A 27,301-nucleotide genomic window follows, 5' to 3' on the forward strand; every position below is an offset into this window, starting at 1 on the left:
GTTCCTACCCCCTGTCACGGGCAGGGACACCTTCCACTAGATCATGCAGCCAAAAAAAATCCTCCCAGTGGATCTGAGCTATTTGTAAAGGTTGCAGTTGGTAGAGGATCTGTTACCTTCATAGGGTTCATGATTTCCATGGGAACTTTTTCATCCTTGTTAAAAATGTGCACTTTTTTTTGTTTGAATTTGTCTAGCTTCACTTTCCAGCTATGGTAGCTCACTACTACTTAATCTGATTAAAAAACCCACATCAGCCTTTATTATCTGATACTTTCTTCCCATACCGGTGCTTAGAGGCTATGATCCTCTTAACCCCCCGTCTGATAACCTGAACAGATTGTATGTGTTTCTCCGTAAGGCATATTTTCTGATCTAACCCATCCTATGGCTCTTCCTTTGAAGGTGTCCAATTTTTCAGTGTGTTTTTTCAGACTGGTGCATTCTCTTTCTGGAAAAGCTTATTTGTAGGAAAAGAAATAAAACAAAAAGATGTTTTGCAGTTGTTTTTGCCATTTTCTCTGCCTAACCTGTAATTTCTTTCTATGTTACAGACCTAGCATACATGAATAACTCAGTTTATTCTACTTCTTTCCATGGGTTCCCTCTAGGAACTTGCTGTTAGGTGACTGTAAGCAATACCTCTGGTTATTTTCAAGGCATCTCTCCGCTACAAACATTAACTTCTTTACCCTGCTTTTCTTTCCAATAATAAAACCCTAAATATTTAGAGCACTTTTACTCTGTCTATTACTGATTCTCGGTTCTGATTTTCTTTCATACTCTTCTTTTTTCTTTTAACGTGAAAATAAGTTGGCAGAATGTAAAGATTTTTGTATTATTAATTAAAAGCAGAAATAAGAAATTAAGGGGAGATGCTCAAATACTAAATACACATTCAACACATTAATGTGTTTTTACACTTCCCCATCTATTGTATTGCAAGTAAAGCAGAGTTATAAACAATCCGTTTTTTTAAATTATTTTTCCTTTATTATGCTTTTATATAGATTTTTAGTAGCAGCAACCTTGAACTCCAACATTTCTGGATTTATGCTTGCAAAGACTTTGGCATTGACATCGTAGAAAGCCTGGGAAACACTTCTGTAGCTGATAGCATTTTAATTGGACACATTGGGCAAAAGGTAAGCACTGCAGGAATTATTTCAATGTCTCTTGAGCTGCACAGCAACCCTTCAAACAGGAATTTGGAGAAATAAGAAAGCAACCTGAAGAACAGCCCCTGCTCCATGGCAGCCTGGGTAAAGCTTGGATTTTAAATAGATTGTATGAAAAGATAAATACTTAGGCCCAGTTTCAGGATGAGGTTTGGGCACTGATCTGTTTGCTTAGTCCGCTAGCTGTCTTCCACTTCTTGGAAAGATGATGCCTTCAGCAGCAGCACCTGCAAGGGACATTGATTTAATGATGAAGCAGAGAAACTTGGAGCATCAGAACCGCTGTCCCAACCTGCTGGAACCAAGGATTTTGTTGCTTCTGCTGGCAGCAGCAGAAGAGAAATAGCATTTGGTCAGCTGGATCCTGCATCGTTTTTCAGGTGCTCCATTCATACCAGCTGATGGTAGAGCGGAATAAACATCAGTTGTTGAGAAACCGGAGATTGCATTCTGCAGCAAAACTCAGCATTTTTCCCAAATGTCTTATTTTAATCTGGAAGTTTTCAAGATTTTTTTAACAAATTTGAAACAAGGACTCTGATTTTTCTAGTTGAATTTGGAACTATTAAAATATTTCATATTATAATGCTTATTCATGTATATTCTTTATAAAACAACATTCAAAAGTAAAAACAAAATCACACTTCTGTTCAACTTATGAGCTGGAGGGTGTTAGTAAGATAAGTGTTCATTTTTTCTGTATTTGTGGTTTTTTTCCAAGATTGACATGATCTCAGAAAAACCTTGGAATTTCACAGAACCTGAATTTCTGAGAGAAATCATAATTTTTGTTTAAAGAAGGTTTTCTAACATAAATTCCTATATACCTTTTGCTGTAATAAACAGACACCATTTAACCATACACAACTGGGTTTAGTTTAGTGATTTGAGAATAACGAGGGGGAACAACAGATTTGATTTCTATCCTAGTTAACACTTTGGTTTCCTCTGCTCTCTCATAGCATCATTGGTCCACCTGGAACACAGAGTGCTACTTTTTTATTTGAGAATGCAAAATGCCACCAAAATGTAACATTTTTATTTATGCAGTAAATATGATCTTCTTCCATTATTTCTTTAGGCAACTGGACAAAGTCCTTTGGGTGCTACCAGGTTGCTAACAGATTAATAACACGGATAACAATGGAATTTTTGTTACAACTGGCCACAGCTGCTTGTTCATGATTTTGAGGTCTTTTTGCCCTGCTCAGTTTTCTATTGTTGTTTATGAAATTAATTTTCTCTCTGACTGGCAGAAAAAGAGTTTTAAATGAGTTTTCTTTAGAAGCTCACAGAAAGAAACCTCTGTAGTAGGTCTATTGAAAGTGTGTAGCTCAGTTAAAGTCCTGGCTTCACCAGTCCAACCTTGCAGCGTCCCAATGACGCAATAAATTTCTCTCGGACACCAAAGGGTGGATTTCTTTGTTTTTGCTTTGCAGGATCCATGGAAGGACTCCAGTGTTGTACTTGTTAAGAGATTTAGAGGCGCTCAGCTGTGCCTTGTTTCTTGCAGTACCCCAGGGGGGTGATTATCTTTGATTATCTCACGATAAGAGCCTCCTTGTCATAATTTACATCTTAATTTATGTAATTCTGCCTTTAATAATGATGTCTCTTTAATATCAATTAAAACTTTATGACATTAATTTAATGGGAACCTTGGATATTCCTCTCTGCTAGCCCTTCCAGTTTTTGAAAGAAGTGCTTTAAAACAAGATTTTTTTCTGGAAATATCAGGGCATTTAAAAACTGGGGCTTTGATCAATTAAAACGTTAGCGGCAGGGCTAAATCCAGGGCCTGTAAAAGCCAAGGAAAAGCCTTCTGTTAGCTTCCTAGATGTTCAGCAAGCCTCCTCCACGCTTTCATAAAGCAACTCATTGTCCTTGTGGAGCCATTTGAGGAGAAGCATTTCTTCCTGAAAAAGCCGGAGGTCTGAGACAGGTGACACACGCTAGAGAGGAATTGTCATCTCACACCCTTCTTCTATTTGTTATTTATTTAAATAAAACAAATTAACTAAAAAAAAAAAAAAAGATAGAAAAGGGGGTGGGATGGAAGCAAAAAACCAATAGAGTCTTTCTGACCAATTTGTTACCAGAAGCCAGGGATTTCTGCTTAGCAGTGATTTGGAAGAAGATGGCCCAAGGATCAGGACCATCAACCCAGATGTTTTGGCCTCAGAGTAAAAAAGGTGATGGAGCTACTGTCTCTTAATGAGACTGAAGTAGCACCATTTCTTTGAAGTAATAATCTATTTATAAAAGTCCATTTCATTCCACATTTTCAATTAAAGAGGAAGTTTTCACAGAGAGTGGATTTCTCGATTGATTCTCTACTACGGCTTTTGAGAGTTGTTCTACAAAAGTGTTTATTGGCCTCAGAAACAGTATCACACATTCCTGCCAGCCCTTTCTCCTCCAGGCTACCCGCTAGCCCTGAGTACATCCTTCTTCCCAGCCTGTCTCCAAGATAAATTGGCAGAGATGTACACTTCCTCTGTGTCATGGCCTACAATCACCACAAAATCTATTTTGTCCATTGTGTTTCCCATCACTTGTGGGTTTTGCTCTTCCTTTCCACTTCTTGTTGCTCTGATGGACCCTGGACTAGAGCTTTGAAGAGCGCCTAGCCTAAATGCTTCCCCAATCACACAAAAGGGCTTTGAGTCTCAGCAGACAGGTTTTTCTTAGAACAGAAATTAGAACGATTAGCTTTGTAGAGTAGGGAAATTTCCTGCCTGCTGGACAAGACAAGGTAAAGTAAAAGGGACTGTAAACAAATCTGCTCACTGTGCCTTCCAGGTGGATTCTTTCTTCCCAGGGAATGTGCAATTTCCTTTCCCTTCAAATGTCCAACCTTAACTACTAGGGAACAACCGGCACAAAGCAAACAAGGCAATCACTGCCCTGGATGGAATACTATCACATACTGCAAATGGTGAATTAAACAGATGTTACTTGTCAGAATCTGCAAAGCAATAGCTTAGATCTGTCCTTCAAACAGCGTACATTGCCCCACAACCATGGGCTTGAGTGCAATCACATCCTTGTGTCCCAGCTGCTGCATCCTGGACTCATTAGACTTGGAGATTCACATGGTGATATGTTTCCCAGCGCTCTTCATTTCTTAATTGCAGGATAAGACCTGTATGTCGGCAGGACTGAAAACTCCCAAAAGATACCAGCTATTCATCTCTAACACAGTTTTCAGGAACTTTGATGCGAACACTTGTGCAGGGATCAGGACTTGTTCTGGCTGTTACCAAGGACAGGGTGAGTCTGATTTACACTTATTTAGCAGGGTTTCCACAGTCCCTGGCTTCCTCTCATTTCAGATTCAGATGTTTAGAAGTTCATGGTTTCCACAGACAACCATTGATAGATATTTCAGCTGAATCCCACAAAAACCACTGTATAATGATGAAGAGTACTGGCCCAGTTTTGCTTCTGTAATCTTGTGACTATGTTTGCTATAGGTGAATTATCAAGAGCTACGTTTTGAGGTATTTGCATACCTGCTCTCCTTAGGTTTCTCTGTAATAATAGTTTTCACAAGTGTCACTCTCTATGTTTCACCTCCCCAACTGGGACAGATGGATAATAGCTCTTCCCCATTCACAGGGAGGTGGGGCATGAGATGATGATACATAGATGTGAGATAAATGTTGTGCTTGGCGTGCAGCTCAGATGAACTGAGAAAATCCCTGAGCTGGGATTGTAGAGATATGCATAACAACCTGTCCTCAACAATACTCACCCTCTTTAGTGTGTGCATTTCGCTGACGTTGCTGGTGGGCTTAACTAGACCCTTCAGCTGCTCTGCTCTGTTCTGCTCGGGCTGAGGTTGCAGGTTCTCTCCAATCTCCCTGGGAAATAGCTTCATCACATATTTTTAAGACAAAGGTAGCCTTATTTTTGCACTGATTTCATTTTCTCGGTGGAAGGGGCTTTTATACACTGACTTGTTTCTGCTTCTTCATTTTGGGAGGTAACATTTCAAGAGCGATGATGTCTTTAATAGCTATGACACAACCTCGCAGAATTTCACCAAGCTCCTACTTCAGGCCAGCCTAAACCTTAGGTGAATTTGCCTAAGATAACGTGTAAACTAAGCATCCTTTTGAGCTTTGAAGAGGTACCCAAAGGCTCTTTAAAGAATGTTCCAACTGCAATTACCTCTTAAATATATTTATGTATAAAGGAATACTGCCTTACAATAACATAATAGAGAAAAAGACTTCAGGAGGTGAGATCAAAGGACAGGAGGAATAGTAAAATCTAACTCAGAGGGGCTACAACTGAGAATAGGAGAGTCAAATAGTAACCAATGTGGTGCATGAACACTCATGTCAAAGCTGGCTTGTAATGGTCCGTGGGGCAATGATTTTCTGACATTTCTGGAAATGTTAATGTGTTCAAAAACTTCCTGTGCTTTAGCCCGCATGAATAATACTCCTCTTTGTAGCTATCAGCATTACAGTAATGAAAAGATCCTCCAGCCACACTTTTCAGCCAAGGCTTTATTGTGCCAGGTGCTGTACATACGCACGCAAGTATATTTACACACACATAAACAGTGCTTATCTCTAAAGATTTTATCTTATAAACAAGGCAGAAAAGATCTATAAGAATCACTGTTTTGGGGACTGTAACTTGTGGCAGTGGGACTTGTGAAGAAGCGCTTGGAGTCACTGAAGAGGTGTTGGTAGGGCCGGGAGCAGCACCTGGATCAGAGGAGTCTGTAACCAGAAGTCTTGTCACAACAGGGCTCTGGACAGGTTGGACCTGGCCATAGCATGGCAATGACAAGTCCTACAACTGTCTCTATTTATTTATTTATTTTCCTGAATCTCCTCTTCTTGTTGACTCAGCAGACAGTTTTCCAAAGCAAAGGTGAAATGAAGCTAGTCTCTTTTTCTCCAGAGATATCTTTAGGCCTACTACTTGAAGAAGTCAGTCTTTATTTCTGAAATGCTGTTTGTTCCCCCCAGGTGGGTTTACAGTGAGAGCTGAACGTCTGACCTTCATCAACTCACCCTTCCAAGTGTCCTTCCCCTTTCCTCACTCTGCCATCCTTGAGGATCTCGACGGCTCTGTCACGGGGCAGAAAGGAAGTCATCTCCTTCCTTCCACAGATATTCTTGCAGTATCTTGCACAGCCACTGCCAACTTCAGTCAAGCTTCTGGTGGCAGTGTTTGTGGCAGCGACCTTGTTTTCCACCGTATGTCTCTTCATTTGTAAGTAACCATTCCACTTCTGAAAATTCAGCATGGATGTTGTTTGCTATGTTTTATATTGAGAGAGCTGCTGGATCTGGACACAGACCCCAGACTCCTGCCTCTCTGCTGGGTCCTAAACTAGTAAAAAACCTGAGCACTGGCATACATTAGTCTGTGTTGTTGTCCACATGGTCTCTGGCACTGGTTTTGTTCTAGCTACTTGTTCTCGCCCAGGTAGTTCTCAGGCATGGTTTAAGAGATAGCAGAGGGACCATTCCCAACTGGCCAATTGGATGCAGTCATCGCGTTTCTGGAGAGGAGCCCCATAGCATAGGGACAGCTATGAGAATTATGCATACCAGTTGGCCTCCAGGCCAGAGGACAGTCTTTGGTTTATTTTATTTACTAATTTAGATATGGCCTGCCGAAGTTCAATTTCTTTCTGATGTTCTCAGCAAGCTGCTTATCTTTCTTACCTTGGTATCCTATCTACAGTCTTGATTCCTGTCCAGAGGCAATTCTGGCAGCATTAAGTGAGCCTTTTATCAGAGGCTGTGGTGTATTGTTATTTTGTCACTCTTCAAATTACCAGGGGGATATAAACTGGCCTTTGTAGAAATAAGAATCCAGCTCAAGGTGGGCACTGATGTTCAAAGTGAGATCAATGGCCAAGCCCCAGACAGTCAGAGATTTAGTGGGCGAATTGCAAACTTTGCCAGGATTTTCTGAATGCTGACCTATAAAATACTTCCAGATTATGAAAGAAACAGCTCGGCTGATAGTAAGATGTAGTCTTTAAAAAAAAAAAAAAAAAGAGTTTGCATTTAATTAGATTTTAAGTCAAGTTCTGAGTGTGTTTCCTTTTATGCTCATTGTGAGAGATTTCCCCACATGCTCCCAAAGAATAAGTGGTCATGAATAGCGGAGCTTTTCATGTCTTAGACAGAAAAACTTTACCATCTGATTTCATTGCTATGTTAGTTTCATAAACTATCAGATTCACGTATTATGTTTTCTACTAAAACTGGATTCAACATTTTATGATTTTATTGACCCAGGTCTCATGCCACATTGTATAGAAGATACAATAATTTCATAATGTATTTCATTAAAAGAAAACTTTCCATTAAGTATGTTTCTGCCACTCTGTTGGAGCCATGCCTTTCTTACCCACCTCATCAGGACTTCCTGGTCTTTCATTTTGCTGTTCTTTCTACGAGGTGAATTTAGTCAATTCAGATCATCAAACCTTATTAAGACTGACCCAGACTCACAACCTAAGCAACCTGTTTCAGTCTATATAGTTATGGTTTCCCATCAACATGATGGGATCAGACCATTGTACAAGGGAGATGTGAGACTCAAGAATAAGCTTTTGTTATTGTGAGTGGCAGAACTTTTTTGGCAACTAGGTAATTGCTTTTCCAGAGTTAAGTTGCCAGTTTTCACTTGATTTCAGTGGGCACTTGTGATAATACCACTGTTTAGAGATGGAAATGAAAACCCATTTGTTTGTTGTCTTGGTCATGATACAGGAACTCAAAGCATAAATGAACAAATTACTTTATGGTGAAAGGGACTACAGTGAATCTGTGATGTAGCTCTCAGAGCTTAGAATCATAGAATTATAGAATCATAGAATCATAGAATCATTAAGGTTGGAAAAAACCTCTAAGATCATCAAATACAACCGTCAACCCAACACCACCATGCCCACTAAACCATGTCCCTAAGTGCCACATCTACACATCTTTTAAATACTTCCAGGGATGGTGACTCAACCACTTCCTGGGCAGCCTGTTCCAGTGCTTGATAACCTTTTCAGTGAAGAAATTTTTCTTAATATCCAATCTAAACCTTCTCTGGTGCAACTTGAGACCATTTCCTCTTGTCCTATCGCTTGTTACTTGGGAGAAGAGACTGACCCCCACCTCACTACAACCTCCTTTCAGGTAGTTGTAGAGAGCAATAAGGCAGGTGAGCCAGAAATTCAAGATGAAGAATTCAAATTGGGTTGAAGATATATAAACTTAGATATTGTCCCGAAAAACATGTGTGGTCACCATGTAGACACTGGCAATGTGTTCCATTACAGCTGATGGAACCTGTGTCCTTGATTCGATTGCCCATGGAGAGATGTTTAGTGCCACTTAAAACGCCCTATGATATTTCCCTTGGCTTGTCACTCTGTGGCAGAAGGGCAAGGATCTCCTGGAGACACTGTCAGATCTGACACCTCACACCAAAGTTTTTGATTGCTGGGACATTTTAAGAAGCACTAGATGCCTCTGTTTCTCTGATCTTTCTCTTAAGGGTTGGTCAGCTGAACTGTCCTTTGGGCTTCTACTGACTGTACTTACTGTGATGCTAATGACTGTAATGGTCACCCAATGCATATATAAATATCAGTAGGCATTTAGGTGTCTCAATCCTAAATTGAATGATGATTTTCCCCTACCTGTCTTCTACACTGGTTTTAGAGAAAATAAGACTTATGCAAGCACAGGAAGTGTTTGCGCATCTGTCCATAAACATATATATGTAAGTGCAGTCTGTCTCTCTTTCTGACTTATTTTTGAACCCATTCCAGTTTCAGCCATTTGCACTGTTAAAGGCTTATAACGGTCCCTGGCACAGGACAGCTATCCTGAACCGTTATCCATTTTTTGCTGTTTCAGGTTAGTAGAACCCAGGCAGAAATCCTGAAGTGCTCTGTCAGAGGGCAGTTAATAATTCACATCTGTCTTATAATTCATGTTTTAGAAGAAGGAAGAAAAAAACCCCAACCATTCCCAAATAGGAAAAAAAAAATCACATTCCATTGAAAGGGAAAACTATAAGACTTTCAGCTACCTACAAGCTTTCATTTCTCATAATGAAAACAAAAGTCTGCGATAAATTAAGAGTTGGGAATCATTCTGATTTAACAAAAAGGGTACTGGGTAGAAGACAAAATACAACTGTGCTAGGTGTCTTTCTGGACCAGTTAACCATGAGTTCTTAGGCGAATCAATTCCCTTTCTAGTCTGTGTTTACTTTGATTATATGGACTACCAGCTCTTTGGGTCGATGCTGTGCAGGTGGATGGAGCTTCTCACCACATTGCCTGTAGTTTGATTTGAGTCCTTTTGGATACTGCCACAATGTAAATGTTAATAATTCGTGATAGCTAATGTATTCAATACACCTCATTCTTCCTTGCATCAAAAGGTGGTTAAGGAGTGGGTACAAATAGGACTTCATCTGCACCATTGCTGTTGAACTCTGGAAAAGTTTGAGCCCTGACCTAAACTTTGTCTTGCCCAGTAAATTGCTTAAGGGTTTTAGAATGGTCATATCAATGACCAGGCACTTCCCAATCAGTCTTTTCTATCAAGCTAGTCATCTTTCTTTCCCTTCTTTATTCTTCATCTACACAAGCTGGGAGTCAATTTACATCAAAGATACTTGGCGATCCGAGTAGCAGAGGCCAGCTGTTAGCCTGTCCTCTCGACTACGTACTTAACAGAGTAACCCGAGAGACCGAGAGCATCCTCTTGTGCTGCTTCCAGATCCTCTCTCCTGAGTAGCTCCTACCAGCCAAATCACCATGATGTTAAGTTGAAAGACTGTCAGCATGCAGCCAAGTAAAAGCGATGAGTCAGGGAGGCTTCAGTCACACGGACAGAGCTCCAAAATGGACCTGGTAGAGGAACAGGGTGGGGAATGAAAGGAGCTGGAGCGGATTAAGGATGAAAGTCAATTAATAAAATATCCACAGCATGACCAGAGGATGAGTGGGTGGGGAGAGAAAAAGAAAGGGTGAATTTTGTCCAGATGTATTTGAAGAGTGTTTGCAATAAAAAGGGAATATTTTAGGATTAATACAACAAAGCATGACTAGGAGCAATTGGCAGAGGTTGAGCAGAGAGAAGAAAGATAGGTGGGTGACAGGAAGAATTTCCTAATAGAACAGTCTCTTGAATTCATCTAATTTCAGTAAAAAGATGTTGCTTGGCTTTCTTTAGTTTCTGATGAGCAAAGAATTAAAAACTGCTCTGGAAGAAATCCTTCTGTTGTGTTCTACCAGGCCCTGGAGTACGCAACCAGATCTGCAGCCTGCTAGTTGCCAGTTGTACTTACCACTCGTGGTAGGTCCCTGTGGTCAGTAAGACAGAGGTGCTATCAAAACCAGGGGTGAAAAACAGATTACAAGCCTCTGAGCCCAAACCTTAAGCACCAAACCCACATTTGCTGATCATCAGATCAAAGTAATAGTACAAGAGCATCCTCATTTTGGCATGAGGTCACACTGTACAAGGAGGTTTCAGACAATAGCAGTAAAACACACTCATCTCCTGTGCTCAGTAGCTCTTTCTTGGTCTAGAGTGGTGCATTGTCTGTGCTCTTCAAGAAAAAGCGCGAGGGGCTTGAGGTGGTGAGTTTTTGCTTCCCCTGAGTTTCAGGGATGGACTGCAACTCCAAAAATCTTAAAGACTGAGGCAAGTCATGGATTTTGAGAGGGGAGTCCTGGTATGGCAACCTCTATCCCAGCAACCTCAGGCTCATTCCCCAACCCTGAAGGCAACGGCCAGGGCTTGGCCGTGGCCATGTTATTAACCTGCTTAGCCTCCAAAACATCAGGGAAGTTGCATCAGCGCTACCTTTTAGGAAAGATCCCCTGCGTGGGAGCTGTCTGGGATACGGCTTGTTGGCACAAGCTAAAGGCATGTCTGGGACCATTTTAATTATTTAACAGTTACAATGTGGGCAACTGAATGCAAGTGATTGACTCTTTATCTTTGTGCTGTTTAATTTACCAGAGTACATGTAGTGTATTGGCACTTTTTTTCCCAAAAAAATGTATGTTTGGAAAAAAAATGGGTTTTTTTGTTAGAGAAAAACCCTAGGAATCCTTTTTTTAGAGAAAACAAGTGTCTTGAGCATTTCTTGACTCCCTGTCTCGAACTGCTTCACCCAACAACTTCCAAAGCAATGGGGATCCATTTCCAAGCTTGCATTGCTGTAACAAAAGCCTTCTTCATGAAGTCCAGTTGAAAGTTAAACTAATATGTGTCACTTAAGCACCCTTTAAAGAGGGTTTTTATGTCTTTTAAAAATGTAATTGAAGCTTATAAAAGTCTTTATAAATTTATATGTGAGAAAGTTATTGAGTAGTCTGAAGAACAGCTTATGCCATGGCACAGCACAGCATGGCTGCAGGCTAGATACGGCTGCTCCAAATGCCACTGCTACCCATATTATCATGAAAATATGAGTCTCTATTAATATTAAAACAAATTTTCATTAAAAAATTGTCATAACATGATTAAGTGACTTTAAAAGTTTCTTCACATTATGCATAATTTTTACAAGAGGAGAGCATTAGAATAATCGGCAGCCAGGCAGCACCTTGCAGCAAAGGGGACTCCAAACACTTTGCGGTTACGCACACCAGAAGGAAGTTTGCCTCTTGTTCCCTTTCATTTGCTTTCCCCTTCTCACTGCGGAAACCTGGGACTTGCTCAGCACCAGTCTTGTAGTTCAAGCCTTTTATTGCTTCCCTCTTCTTAGTCTGCTGCAGAGGAAAAGATTAACTTTCTTCTTTATAGCCTTAATTCTTAAATCTGGTCTAATATCCTCTCCTGTAGTGCATGCATTCAGTTGCTGCAAACCCAGCCGCTGCTGATGGGTTAGTGCGAAAAGAATAGCATACCCCCTACCTCCGTGTCTTTGAGTCTTGAAGAGAGTTCAAATGGTTACTCTAGTTTTGCTTTTCCTTTGATATTTACTTACTGTGGTGCCTTCAGATGAACACCCACCTGCTGTGAAACACCCTTACAATCACACTTCTTCTCTCAATGCGTACATGCTCAGTTGCTCTCTGGTCGTGTATCCTCCCTGTGTACAAGACTGTATTCACACATGGGGCAGCTTACACGCTCAACTCAGCCTCATAACCCAGCCCTCTCAGGGCTCCCGTGGCATAATGTGGAAGGCAAATATTAAATCGTTGGCTGTTGACTGTTCAGTTAAGCAACACATCAGCTAAACTTCAGAGGTTCAACTCTTACTGACATCTGAGACGTTCCACCAAAGCAGCCAAGAGAAATTTGGTTCCCAGTGTAGGACACCTTTCCGTCTACCCTGCAGCTTGGGGTATTGGCAGCAAAGCCAGATCCTGCACAGGCTTATGAGTATGCAAGAGAAGATGTTTCCCCAGGCCTACTCCCTCAGCTTAACTGTTGTCTGGGATGTTTCTGGGTGCAGGGAGATATATTTAACATTGAGGCAGCATTTGCTAGCTCTACACATTCTTTGCTTGCAAGGAAAAGCCTGACAATCCAGTTGGATGCTTCCTGAAGGCAGATAGATCCAAGCCAAATATGCCAGCTGGGACTCACTGTCATAACCAGTGTATTATTAGCCCTAAAATTGTATTAATTTGTAGAGGACTGCAAGTGGGCACTGGAGGTGCAGTAAAACCATGCCCAGAGTACCTGTGTCCAGATTTTCAGATCTGCTTTGGATGCTTTAGAGCTCTGCCTGACATGGGATAAGTAGAGTGACAAAGTGGTCCTCCGCAGATCTTCGCTATGCTTACACTGCAGAGATGTTTAAGCTGCTTGCTTACCAGCCACTTTCCAGCTCAGAATTTGTATCTGATTTTAGTTTTCCTTAAAATATCAGCCTGTAAACTATAGGAGCTGGGGAATTGATTTAAGAACAGAGAGGAGTTAGGAAACCAGGGGTAGCAAACTCAAAAGCTACTTTAAATGAAGCCATCTTAGCTTGTCAGTCACAACCCTTTCTGCTCCTGGGACATCATCTCAATTCTTCTTTTACTTCAAATTCAGAAGGCCTGTTGCATAGTGGCTACTCAGGATCAGGGACAAAGCTCTACTTATTTTCGAAAAGACCCGTCCATGCAAAAACTCGATGATGGTGAGGGTTCGTAATATAAGGCAGATTTGAATCATGTTCTTGGTCTCTCAACAAAGACACACACTTTTACTTAAAACAGCTGAAAATTCTTAATTCTTGGCAATTAAAATAAAATGAACTGGTTTTGAGCCCAGCATCAAACCTGTAAAGTGTTTGGTATGGTCATAATTTGGAATTAGCCTCCATTTGGCCAACGATAAACTGGACTGTTGATATAAACATTTGGTGTCCCATTTGAAGTTCAATGCTATATTGTTTCCTGTTTTGGAGAGGAATAATCATAAGGCATTATTACACAAATGTATCAAACAGAAAGCATTTAGAGCTAAACACAGCGTCTTCCTTCATACACAAAGATATGGACCCTTAGGATAAGTAAGTTAATGGTAAACATAAACAGGAGAGTTAATATTTGTTCTACTTGATGTTGCTGATTGGTTTAACAAATCCTTTGTGGCCCATCTATGTTGAGCAGTTCTGCACAATGCACTTGAGCTAAATTACATAACAGTTTATACAATCACAATTGGTAAATTGTGGCTCAGACTGTAAAGTCCTATCCAGTAATCCTGCCATATTTCTAAAGCAAATTGCTCCTTAATTGAAACCTGCTTCAATATAAAAATACAGCCTTTTCAATGAGTCATCCTTTTTTTCCCCCTTACACTTTCTAAGGACTTCCAGCAGTTTAAAGTGAGGGTTAATTTTGCATTAAGACCATTGCCTCCTAGTTTCTTTCAAATAAAGCCAGGGGAAGTTCAGAGAAAGGCTCTTTCCTCTGATAATGAAGCTCTCCATGTTAATGATGCATGCAGGCTCCCTCGGATCCTCTGAATTAGAAATACTCTTGTGTGTGCGCACTACTCTGCTTCATTAACATTAAGGAGAGGTAGATTGGTGGCTATTTAGGGCACAGTGAAATCGCTGGCTATTTAGGGCAAATGGAAATGGTGCTAATTGTGGCTGGTAATTCCATTAGTAGGGTATTTCCATTTTGGTGTCTGTTTGGCATATAGGTGAAAAAAACAAGCACGCTGACATCCTTTCAAAGGGAATGTGATCTCAGGCTCATTGTTGTCTTGTACCAGTTAACTTCTATGCAGACCTGCAAAGTTTTTCAGGTTCCCCAAATTTTTGTTTTGGTGTGCTGGCACTCTATCAGCAGTAGGGTATGTGTTTGTGGGTGACAACACCTCAAGAAACGTATGTAAAAGGCAAGGACACAACATTCCAGGTCAAGGAAACCCCAGAGATTTCAGGCCATAAGATATCTCCTGCTCCCTTTTCTTCCTGGGTCATGAACAAACTTCCAGGTGAAGGTCCGGGAACCCAGACTATCATGGAATGAAACCATGCAAAGGCTCAGAAAAGCTTTCTGGCATAAAAAAAATAGCATTTTCAAACCAAAGATTCTCCAGTGAAGGCTTCCTGTCTCTGTATCCCAAAGACTGAGAACAATTAACCAAAAAAAAAGTTGGTAGTGTTTGAAGTAGTCAAAAGTCTATCCTAGCTTTTAAGTCTAGGGAGAGAGGACTTGTCTGTTATAAGTAGGAATACTGGGAAAGATGTATTTCACTTAACTGTAGCCATCTTGAAGTTAGCTGTCTAGGTTAAGATATTTATTTTGGGTACCTTTATGACCTCTCGTCAAGATTGGTGTCCAGCAGAGTTGGATTCACACTTAATTCACTAGCTAGTGAATTCACATTCACAATCACTAGCTAGTGAATCTACGTGGGTAGTGTAGAATTGCCACCTAAACTTCTGACAGATCGATCAGGTGACGTGTATCCCTCCCTATATCCCAGCAGAATTTCCCCTTCCAGGCTTTCTTCTCTATCTTTAAAACTTCTTGAAAGTACTGGGGAGAAGTCCCTGAGAAAAGCGATTCAAGCTGTCCCATCAGACTTCTCCAGCGATGAAGAGGTAAGACGAGTAAAGATCAAAACCACATGGATTTACGTCGCACAGAGGATGGGGTCTGAGTCTCCGTCACTTGCTGTGGCGTTGTGCAACTCTGTAACTCAATAAGGCAATTTCTGATGTGCAGGAGAGTTTAATGTTACCACATTATGCGTGGTGAGCTTCTGTTGCTCGAAATGGTTTCCTGAATACCTGTGCAGGTGCTGATAACTGTGGCAATGATGTGCTTGTTGTCATTTACTTGCTTAATTAGCAGCTTAATATCCTGGTCCAGTTAATGCCTATAAGAGGAGGTTTATTAGCAGTACAAAAGCTGTTTAAGCCTTATAAACTCCTTCCAGTCAGTTTCATTGGTCTGTCAATACCTCCTGGTTGAGTGATTCTTTGCTGATTCACACTTCTCCTGTTTCCACTGCTGCTTCTCAGCTGAATGTTTCTGGGTAATCAGCTACCAGAATAACAAAAAAAACCCAGAACTGATTTTAAAAGAGAAAAAAAAAATCTGCAGGCAACCCTCTTCCAAGATGATTGCCGTTGTAATTATGTATTATCTCCAAAGCAGCAAGAGGAAAAACAACCAAAAATTGCAAATACAAACAGGCAAAATGCAGGATGACCTGAGTTTTAGTGCTGTCTATCTTGGGTAAGTAAGCCATATCAAGTCTGGAGAGTTGGGTAATATGCTGAGATGTCTAGTTGTAATGTAATACTCCAATATTTAGAAATATTATTTTAGATATGCTTAAAAGTGGGTGGGTCTTTTTTAAGCTTAGTGTCAGCTCAAATGCCAAAACTGACTAAGTGGACTAAAGGTGAAACTGCCAACTTGTCTTGATCCTGCAGCAGGACTTGATTCATGTATAAATCTGCTGCATTCATCTTTATGGCAGAATCATGGCCCCAGGGTACCTTGGCAAGCCAGCAAAGCTTCTCTTCAGCTGAGAACGAGATCTGCAGTCCTGGGATGTGTATCCCTAGCAATTCCCCATGCATAATGTGAAGAATGCAAGAAGCAGGAAAAAAACTTGTTAGTTGTGCAGTTGTGCAGTTGTGCAGTTGTACAGCTGCAACTCCAATTTTCTTACAAGCATGCCTAGCGTTGGCAGGGCCAGGGATGGGAGATGCTGGTGGTGATGGGGTAAGACCCTTGCTAGAATTTTGGATGCTTCTATCAGAGCTCCTCCTGCATCTTTAGTGGCATAGTCAACCCTGCATCAATCCCTTTGCAAGCCAACTGGGATCACGCTCAGGGTGGGGAATAATCTCTGCCAGTTGTTACAGAGAGGAGTGTCACAATGAGATGCATCAAATTCTCAGACAAGCTTAGGCAGTCTGTGCATGTGTGTGCAGTAAGCGGACAGGGAGGAGATTCTTGGGCTAGGATTTATTCTTCCTGAGTTTTGATATCAAAATGCAATTTCTAAGGTGGAAGTCTTGTCACCCAAATTCATTCAGGTCATAGAGAAATACCAGCTCCAGAGAACATTTTAGCTCATCTCACATCTGACTTCCTCTGGAGGAGCTTGATGCTCCTTCTTGCCTCTAGAAGGAGAGGAGGCCTTTCCAGTCTCATTCCAGATGTGAAGCAGTAGCACAGCGTAGCTAATCAGAGCATAGCTTCAACTATGGTTTCCATCAGTTTCAAGAGCTGTTGTAGGAATGCAAGATACTGAGGACTGAAGGTAAGATCTTTGTTTGGAAGAAGCGGCTTATGATCAGGTGTCCCTGATCAATCAGACATGAAAAGACAGTGTATGTTCAATGTTTGAACATTGGAAGGGTTAGCTGCATTTCAGCTTTATCTTTTCCTTCATGTAGTTTGTTGCCTTCAACAGAGCAGCTCCTGAAAGCAGAGTATTCTGTATCTCACAGAATACTTTCGTCATGGCAATCATGATGGCAATCAGTAAGAGGTTATTCTGACCAGATGCCCAAATAATCAAGATAAGTTTAGCATAATTTGAAAAATGCTATGTGCAGGAAAAAGAAAGAACCTGCCCCTGGAGAGGAATTCAAGATGGGTGGTTATACCCATTCCAGCTTCACTGTGTTATTTCCTATTTTCAGTAGAAAAAGGTCTCCAGAGGCCTTAAATCTAAAGGGTTTATGCCCACTCATGATATCATTACTACTGTTGATCTGTTCAGTGAGTTTTTTTTCTCTGACTAGATTGGACAGAAATTAGGAGTGCAAAGTTCTAGTGATGTTGTGGTTTAACCCCAGCCGGCAACTCAGCCCCACCCAGCCGCTCGCTCACTCCCCCTTGGTGGGATGGGGGAGAGAATCAGAAGGGTAAAAGTGAGAAAACTCGTGGGTTGAGATAAAGACAGTTTAATAGGGAAAGCAAAAGCCGCACACACAAGCAAAGCAAAACAAGGAATTCATTCACTGCTTCCCATCGGCAGGCAGGTATCAGCCATCTCCAGGAAAGCAGGGCTCCATCACGCGTAACGGTTACTTGGGAAGACAAACGCCATCAGTCCGAACGTTCCCCCTTCCTTCTTCTTCCCCTAGCTCTATATGCTGAGCATGGAATATCCCTTTGGTCAGCTGGGGTCAGCTGTCCTAGCTGTGTCCCCTCCCAACTCCTTGTGCACCCCCAGCCCACTTGCTGGTGGGGTGGGGTGAGAAACAGAAAAGTCCTTGACTCTGTGTAAGCACTGCTCGGCAGTAACAAAAACATCCCTGTGTTATCAACACTGTTTCCAGCACAAATCCAAAACACAGCCCCATACTAGCTACTATGAAGAAAATTAACTCTATCCCAGCCAAAAGCAGCACAAGTGAAAAAGGAGTTTGAGTTCTCATTTGGGTGCTCAGAAGAACTGCTGTACTAAAAGTTCACCCGTTTTGTGAAGAAATGGGTGGACCATTTCCACCCATCAGAAAATTTCATGAAGATGAGGATCCTAAAAGTCGAACCTGAGGCTCATGAGTCTGGTGGATGGGGAAATACTCTGACAGTGAAGGAGTTGGTACCTGGCTGTTGTCATTGCTCCGCTTTGGCACAAGCTTTGCTCTTCTGTGCCTTTATTCCTCCACCCTTTGTCTCTCTTTCTTTCTCTTTTTACGGCACTTCAGGCAGAGATCGTTTCTTACCGTATTTGTAAAGAACTACACAAATGAAGTCATATTCTGAGAGAGAGCCAGCATATACTACTGTAATTCAAATAAAAACAGAACTGTAAATGTTGCAAAATGACAGAGTTCAGTGAAAAAATGTGATTATGTTTTTTTCCTCCAGAAAAAAGGCTCCAGACTTTCCCTATAATTTAACTGTGACTGACAGTAGGAATAAGACAACTACAGTCAATTATGTCCCTGATACTTTATCAAACCTGTATGGCTGGATGGTTCTCCTCTTGGATAAAGAGACTTATGCGTTGACATTTGACAACCCTTTGGTCAGCAAACAGCTCCAGGTAACACGGGAATTTTTTATAATTTCAAAATTATATTTGAAAGAGATAAACATGCTTTCATCTTTCTGAGTGAGCAGAAAGAGGGAAAAAAGTGTTAAGTGCACTGAGAAAATCTCTATATATTTATAGGCAGGACTTAGATATGATGATCTAGTCCTTGAAGCTCTCAGTAGTAACTTGGAACAAGAAGATGATTTTGGACGTCTTAGATGAAAGTTCAGTGTGCTACTTGGGAATCAACAAAATTTGTACTGCCTTAAGACATACTGAAGCATGGTTTTCAGAAGACATTGTTTCTCTGCACCTTTTAAAGGTCATGAGGGGAGTTAATTTTGTCTGCATTTACCATCACCTTATCACCATTCCGCTAATTTTTATATCTCTCTTCCATGTTTCCAATACACATTTTGCAAAAGGATATATTGCCAGTGAGGAGCACCATCCTCTTTACCCCTTTATGCTGCACTCCATGGAGCTCTAATCACAGACACAGGCATGTTTATTTTGGTTCCCTCTTCTCTAGTATTCAGTGACATTTAGCAACTTCATGACTGGGAATTACTTGCTGGTGGAACACAAGGATCTTCCTGCCCATCCTGAGGTTGTGGTGTCCTGTGGGACAAGGACTGGACAGCCACTACGATTGATGCCTTCATACAGACATCACAGGAGCTGTGACTGGTATCTTGACAGCAGACTGAGGAAGCTAACCTATTTGGGTAAGTGCAATACGAGGGATGCAATGTACCTTTTTGTTCAAGAATGGTGACAGAGCTGATGTCTTTTTAATTTAAACCCCCAAATTATATAAGGCCTTAGACACAAGGTCATCTTCAATGGCCCTTCAATAAGTGAGAGGTCCTTCAAAAAGATCAATCAAATAGGTAAATGCATGCACATCAGGTCCATCTCTGTCTGATCTATCTGATGCCTGATCTATCAACAAAAGGAATGTATCATAAATAGTGGGTGGTGTGACATCTGTTGAATTTGAATTGGTGTTTTGTGAGGAAAAGGCATTAAATTCCACTAATGATCTCTGTTGTCAGCTGGTCCCATATCACATGTATAATTAATAAATCATGTGCAATCTATGTAGGCTGAGCCCACTGAAGGCAATAGGATTACTGCGTGAGAATTTTTCCTATGACTGTAAACTTCCAAAGATGTCATAGACCTTCACATTTAAGTATGTTGGCTTTGTACACTAGATCATGAAGTATGGTGGTCATTTTTTTAAGAAATTCAGATATTTACTGATATTTATTCAAGTTTCATTTATTCTTTCAAATTTGGGACGTTTTCAGCAATTCCCATTCTCAAGGAAATGATTTTATAAGGGTCTAAGTTCTATATGTAAAAGGCAAGGTAATGATGGTTGCCATTATTAATAATGGTAGAACTAGGAATCACAAAAACATTTCAGTGCCTTTGAGAAGCATAGCTTATCTTTCATGACTGTCATACAGGGTAGATGAAGTATAAAGATGCTGATTTTCATAGTAACAGAAAATTTTGTCACTGATCTAATCCGTTAGTTTTAATGAATTTCTCTTGATTTGCACTGATGGGATGGCATGCAAACGGCTTTCTCATGCAGGATCTGTTTAGGAATGAGCAACTAGAACAATCAGTGGGACAGCGGGGAGGAAAACACATCTGGAATGAGGGCAGGCAATCCACTGAGCTTAGTCTGACAGCAATGAAAATCATCCGGTGTACATTTGAGGAGAAATGGGGAAGCCCATACCTTAACCTCAGTCTGAGGGTCACACTTGCTGCATCCATGTCTGGTCCTGTGGCCAACTGGCATTGCACAGCTTGTGTCCATACAGCTTAACATTTTATCTCTCAAAACAGGCTGGATGCACCCAGGCTTCAAATTAGGAAAGATCCCTGTCCTGTGCTAACTCCTAAACCGTAATGGTCACCATCTGGGAGAGTGCATTGGTCGGGGCCAAAGCTGCGCCAGGAACTTGGCCAGCAATATAGCCATGTAGATTATTGGGGTCCAGCTCTTAGTTCCATGTCCTGGCCCTGTTTAGATATAGTATAGACATAGACTGGCTAGTATAAATCCAGTTGTTGAGTCTAAGCCTCGCCCAAGATCGTGCCGGGTACCTACTGAAAGAAGAAATATGTTTTTATTATTTCAGTTTACTAAAAGTGTAAATTTATTCTTTCAAATATAAAAGTCAACTGTTTTTCAGTTTGTATATCCTGAACTGCACTTTCATAAATAGGGTAGCATGGGAAATCTTGGAAGACGACACCTATATCTTGGCCTCTTACTACTCTTGAAAATAGAGGAGATGAAATCTTGGGAAGACTGGGACAAAGTGATCTGGCTGGCATATGTCACTCTTGCATCATAGATACTTTTTTGTCCTTCTCTTGCCTTCCTTTCATCTTGATTTTTATTATATGAAGAGCTAGTTGTTGTTTCTCATTTTAATACAGAGAGAAACAATCATCCAGAGTACACGAGGGGAAATTTATGAAAACACCTAACATGTATAATTCATGCTGTGAACATTTTCAGCAAGGACTTTTACAGCAGTGAGATCAATAATTCAGTGTCGGGTACCTAATATCTAATGTTGTTGGTAGGGAAAAAGTCTGAAACAAAGCGAGCGGATTCTTAGCCCTGGTGTGCCATTTAATTTCTCTCCTAATCTCCGCTGTGCAGGCTGAGAGGGTGAGGATAATTAGCCATCAGAGCAGACTCATGGCATGTGGTGGACTTTCCATCACTCAGGGTCCTTAGATGATGCTTGGACGTCTTTTCAGAGAAATATGCTCCAACTCTATGAGAAGCTATTAGAAACCTCATGAGGCGAGATTCACGCTCCATAGGAGGTCAGAGAAGGCTGCCACAATAGTCCCTTCTGGCCTTAAAAACCCACCATTGCACGCACCGATCCGGAGAGGACAACGCTTGAAGGTCTGGCCTTCAGAACACGTTCCCGCCTAACTCTGCAAGCTGGTTTTTTTTTTATTTTTTATTTACATTTAACTATATGAAATAATTAGCCAACTAATTAATCCCGTTTACAAGCTTTGTCGGATTCTTCAGCTGTCAGTCATGCCCGAGCCCGGGGCCGGCGTTGAGTCTCAGCTCCCTCCTTCATCTGACTTGGTCTCCATGGCTACAGGCTGCATCTGCTGACACCCCACTCTCTATTTACTGCTTAATTAAGAATTTCACGCTCAGCCCTTATCTGCTGCTAAGAACAAGAACACACTGTTAAGAAACTCCAAATTTAGGCTGCTGCACAAGGAAAGCCTTTCTTGTCCTCCTGACTGCGTGGAGCCTCTTTAACTACCCTCTTGGCAACTGCGCTGCCACCCTTCAATCAAAAATCATTAAATGGGGCAGAGATAATGAGCATGTAGCATATCAAAAGGAGGATGTTTGCTCGGGCTAAGGAGGAAAAGCTGTAAGGGCCTATAAGCAGCCGCCACTTCAAAGGGAGAAGGGGCTGATAAAGAGTCATTTGTTCCTGTTTGACTTATGTAAAAGGTCTGGTATGTCGGAGTCCCGTCTCGCAGACGCGGGTCCCCCCTCTCGGTGCTCGTGTGTCAGCAGTCAGGCAGCTGGGCGCAAACAGCATCAGCCCAAGCATATAATCACTTGACTCCGGGCCGACAATGGGCACTTGTAGGGGGTGGCGGAGGGAGGGCTGGGGGACAATAGGAAGACAATTATTGCAGCTGCTCGGGAGGGCCATAATTCTTCCTGCAGAAAGTAGTCGGCTCTTGCAGGGCGGAGGGGAGAGCTCGAGCGTATTAGTCATCCTCCGACTTTTGGAAGCACTTCGCCGCGCCGGTGGGGTTTCGACAGCTGCTGGTGTATCGCCTCTTTCCAATAATTGTACATTCTGCCAGGGGTCAACTTACTTTTGACCCTCTGCCTTTGTGCCCATCAGAAAGCCTTTTAGGGCAAACGGTGGGGAAGTGGCAGGGGTGCATTACATCCAAAATTAACGTCAGTAAATACGTATCAGATGCCAGCTCATTCATAAGCAGGCTCCTGAATTCACACAGCCTTTTGCTCAGGCCCACATGGCGGGGGAAAGGGGAGAGAAGGGGAGGAAAGACCCCACGACTGAGAAGATATTGTTATTCAAACGAAGCGGGCAGCTGAATGGAGCCACCTTGGCCAGCAGTTTGCATCGGGCTCAGGCTTTCTCCATGCCCCCCCTTCCATCCGAAATTGCCTAGTGTCATGCAAGTGTTTGTTTATCTTTGGGGGAGAAAAAAAGGTCTGTCTAACACAGAAGGCAAGAAAATATACCGTATGGAGGGGATTAAAGGAGTTAAGTTGCCCTGACGCTTTGCATGCTTGCAGTTTTGTAAATTAGATCTTGGCATGGGACAAAGCAGGGGATGCTGAACGGGGAGGAATAATTGTAATGGAGAGTTTTTCTTCCATGTGGGCTACCTATGCAATGATCCTGTTAACAAAGGTACTCACTGCTGCCTACATACATCAACCCTGTTAACTAACCCAGGAGTCCCTTTGAAAATAATCTTTTCAGACCATTTTAAAGGAATGGAACTGAAGGATAGATAACCCCATGTCCCTGCTGGTTGCTGGGAGAGGTGGAGGCGAGGAAGATTGGGGCACCCTGTGCCGGTCATTTCTACATCGGCAGCTTTGCTCTGATATTATTCATCTTCATAGCATCATCCTGATTTTCTCTGGGGCACCCCATATCTTGAGAGAAATGTTCCTCAAAGGTCGCTGATGGGCACTGAAATCGATGTGTGGCTCCCTGAAACACTGATGGGTTGCGGCTCAGCCATGTTTTGGGAGAGTGGTCCTAACACAACGTGACCATGCTGAAGGAAAAAATCTTATTGTAACAAAGGAGGTGGAAAGAAACATCACACTGGGACATCTGGGATATTTTTAGGAGAAATATCCTGTGTAAATTACAATAATAACATCATGAGCTTTTTAAGTCTGTTACAAATACGAGCATATGGTGCCACAGCATGGTACTGCTCCTTGGTTAAGGTCTCTGGGCAATACTGGAATTGGCTAAAAACCAGAGATGTTGTTTCCTTTTTGTTCACTTTTGAAGTGTTTAAACAATTTTCTTTTGGAATGAAACAAAGTGTTGGCTTGCTCCATCTCCAGATTTCTCTTGGCTTTTTTCTCAAATTGAAGTGCTTGACACAAACATTATTGAAAACATCACTGAAAGGATTATCAAACTTTTTATTTACCCCAAATACATTTTTCAGTAGACACAACTTTTATGGAGACGGGTCATCCTGCTGACTTCGCTCAAGCTACTCATGTGTGAGTTGTTAAGAGGGCCTGAGGCCCAACCTCACATTACTGCTGTGTCAGAAGCAGGTTTACTGTTTCCATAGTTCTTCAAAAAAATAATCTGATTACACTTATTGTCTTTTCTAAATTCCTAAAGAATGATCTCACATCCATTGCACTCTGTGGGTTTTTGTAATTGCTTTGTATAGGAGAAAAAACAGGCCCTTAAGAATGTTTGTTTCTAATATTAAAATACAGAAAATAAATAAACAAAGATATTTTCTGCAGCCTTATTGCTCAGGGGTAAAGGACAATTCTAGGTGAAAGACCTAAAGAATGGAGTTAATTTGTTACAGAGGAGTGGTTGTACAGGCATGAGTCTTTTCTTCCAGCTAGATAAAACTCACCCTATATGAGTTGTTTCAGAAGGTCAGTTGACCAGATGTGGGCTTCTCAGTGGTCTCTGTGAAAGGAAATGTCAGTTCTTAGCAAAGAGGTGCCCTTTGTAACAGACACAAAGAGCAAAATCAACCTTCTCCTGGCGGATGAGCTCCTGTCCTTCTGGCATGGCAGCAGAATGTAGCAGTTACAGAAATAAGATGATGAAATGCCCTTATAATCCTGTCAGGGATGGTCTTTCCACTATGCGATCTCCGCAGGAGGAATTTCATGCCTTCACCTCTGCCAATATTAATCTGCTGTAAGCAAGAATCTGTGTTCATTAGCCCAAATCTTTTTTTTTTTTTTTTTTTAAACATCTTTTCTCGTCACTGCAATGTCCCCATGATACTGTATTTCTGGGTACCTCCTGTAACAGATCCTGGTAGAGGATGACAAAATATCCTATCCCAGGTTCTCCAGTTCCTAGCGGTGTGTCTCACTGTGTTGTTGATTGTGTTGTCTAAAAGTTTTGATTTTCCTGTGATGTATGTTAGCCCAATTGATGTTAAATAGCATGGAGTTGCTTGTTATTTGTAAGTCAGGCTATTGGAGCCATTTATCCTAGTTTCAGCCCTTCCTAATACCCACAGGCAAAATTCCCCGTCACTGCAAAGCTGATAAAAGACTAAGTTGCTCCTCCTTCATGTTCACTCAAGGAGCCCTGAACCAGAAGAAAGTTACTGGGAGTATCGTCAAGAAGGCCTATATTTATGATTCACAGCCCAAACATCCAGGAAGAGCTGTAATGAGACAGAAAATTGATGAGCCTTATAAAGGTTTTATACAACTAAACCCTGGAGCCTTATAACTACATTTTGTGAAGAGTCACCTTAATTCAATGTTTACTAACGACGTCCTTCGTCTGTATTGCCTATATCTCTTCCTGTCCTGTACAGAAACAATGATAACATACTCGGCAGCAAAACAAAACAACCAGAAAGACTGTGTCCCTGCAGTCTTGATTATTCCCAAGGCTTGTATCTCTCCTGTTTTGTTCAGTTTTTAGGAGTATTTGTGGGAAATGACAACAAAATACTACTGATTCACAACCGTTGCAGTTTACACCCCATTGACATAAATAATTGTGCAAGTTGCAGGGCTGTGAAGAATTCAGCCCTCGATTCCTGCACTCATGTGGAGGGTTTAAATAACTTATAATGGTTTGAATTCTCATGCTGTGTGGTTAGATGACACTTCAAATATGAGAAACTTTTATTCTTGCCCTGACTCTGGACATGACTGTACTGAGATAAGTCTTAATGGTTCCTTTCTTCACTGTGTAAGGGGACCGAACCCCTTTATGAGGTCTATATAGCATATTGATCAAGTTTTATGTCCCCTCAGGATTTAATTAGAACAGCTTTTCTCTGAACAATACAAACATCCTTAATTAGATGATTACACTGTAGTGCTTGCAAAATTAAGCCAAAAAAAGTCCCAACAAATCTGGCAAAATATATTTATCAAAAAAAGGATAACATCGGGGCTTGGTTCTTTAACTTTTCCTAAGACTGATGTAACACCTTTGACTCCTGATTTGCCCTGCTATAAGTGAGAAGAGAAGCAAGGCCACCATAACCATAAAAGTACCCATAGAAGAGTATTGTCTAAAAGCCACATGGACTCTGTGTCAAAGACTTTAAATTAGCATCTTCATGTCATTCTTTCTCCTCTAAGGTTTTCTTTGTGGCCACCCAAAGACATGATGCTGTTCTGTTTGAGCTCTATGTGATGATTTGGGGCAGATTGGCTTGACTGATACATGGATCAGATCATAGCTACCGTTGGGAGAGAAGGTGTCACTGAAGAACAGGGCTGAGGCACCTGATTACTAATTAATCAGACATGAGAAAAACCTCATGGAATCAGTTTCTATTTAATTATGGAAGCCTCATTTGGCATAGGAGCATATGCTGCTAACTCAATCGAGTGCTTTCAACTGACATCAAATAGTAATTATCAGAAAGAATCAAGTTTTTTGATTATTCATACTAATTTATTGAACACTTAAAATTAATGAACCTCAGTTATTTTAAATTTGCTCAGTTGCAGTGGGAAAAAAGGAGGGAGGCAGGGAAGGATGGTTTTCACAATTTAAAAGTACAGAGACTTGTTTAAAGATAAAATAAGTAAATTACAATATGGCATGAAATCCCATCGGTGGGTTGATACACAAGTAGGAAAGTTCCTGGCATGTTCTGGAACTGAGGAAAGTTCTGACAATGGCTTCATTTATACAATTCTTCTACCCCCAAAAAATCTTCCAATGACATTTTTTAGGGTCACCATAAGGGGTTTGGCAGTGGACAGGAGATTTATCTGTTTGTCAGAGTGTTTCTATTTTAACCTACGGTTCTTCCAGTCTGGTGACTGAAAGGAAGTGCCTTTATATGCCACTGGAGACGAAGAGGAGGTAGCTGGGTCTGAAGCAGTTTTTTCCCGCTCCTCTTAGTTTGATTTGCATTATCCTGGCCCTTCTCCTGCTGACAATATACTGGCACAAAGGTTACAACTGTGATAATTGCTTCTGACCTCTTTTCACAGTAGAGAACACAGGGTCCCTGTCTTCAGTCTATAAGGTCTGACTAATTAAAGCATCTCTTTCAGATACCAGATTGGGGGGGAGGGGGGGGAATCAAAACCAAACTACAAACCAAAAGCTGTAATTTGCTGTGTGAGCTAGTTAATACATTATGCATTCAATGGTGTAATATCGCTTGTGTTAGTGGAACTGCTGTGGATTTATAGTGGGATAAATGAGATTTGTGTTCCAGCCTAGAATTTCTGATTGTTGAATGTTTTCTTTTAGCTGTTTCTAATGAGTTGTCTTGAGACCCTCCGTATCTATAAATTAAAATGTGTTTGTTTAATCTTTTCTCAAAGTACAAAAAAGACAAAAATGCTTACAGAAC

General features: G+C 41.3%; 1 protein-coding gene across 1 annotated transcript in view; it reads left to right on the forward strand.

Annotated features, from left to right (window-relative positions):
- The window catches only part of PKHD1 (PKHD1 ciliary IPT domain containing fibrocystin/polyductin), a 266,225-nt gene that overhangs the window by 131,566 nt on the left and 107,358 nt on the right, over window positions 1-27,301 (forward strand). The window contains exons 44-48 of the mRNA XM_075144880.1: window positions 1,011-1,145; window positions 4,316-4,451; window positions 6,170-6,416; window positions 18,490-18,667; window positions 19,191-19,386. Coding sequence (XP_075000981.1) covers window positions 1,011-1,145; window positions 4,316-4,451; window positions 6,170-6,416; window positions 18,490-18,667; window positions 19,191-19,386 — 892 coding nt within the window. The remainder of the gene's footprint in view (window positions 1-1,010; window positions 1,146-4,315; window positions 4,452-6,169; window positions 6,417-18,489; window positions 18,668-19,190; window positions 19,387-27,301) is intronic.

Source organism: Calonectris borealis, chromosome 3 (genome assembly GCF_964195595.1).
Source record: "Calonectris borealis chromosome 3, bCalBor7.hap1.2, whole genome shotgun sequence".
In the NCBI taxonomy this organism is placed as follows: Eukaryota; Metazoa; Chordata; class Aves; order Procellariiformes; family Procellariidae; genus Calonectris; species Calonectris borealis.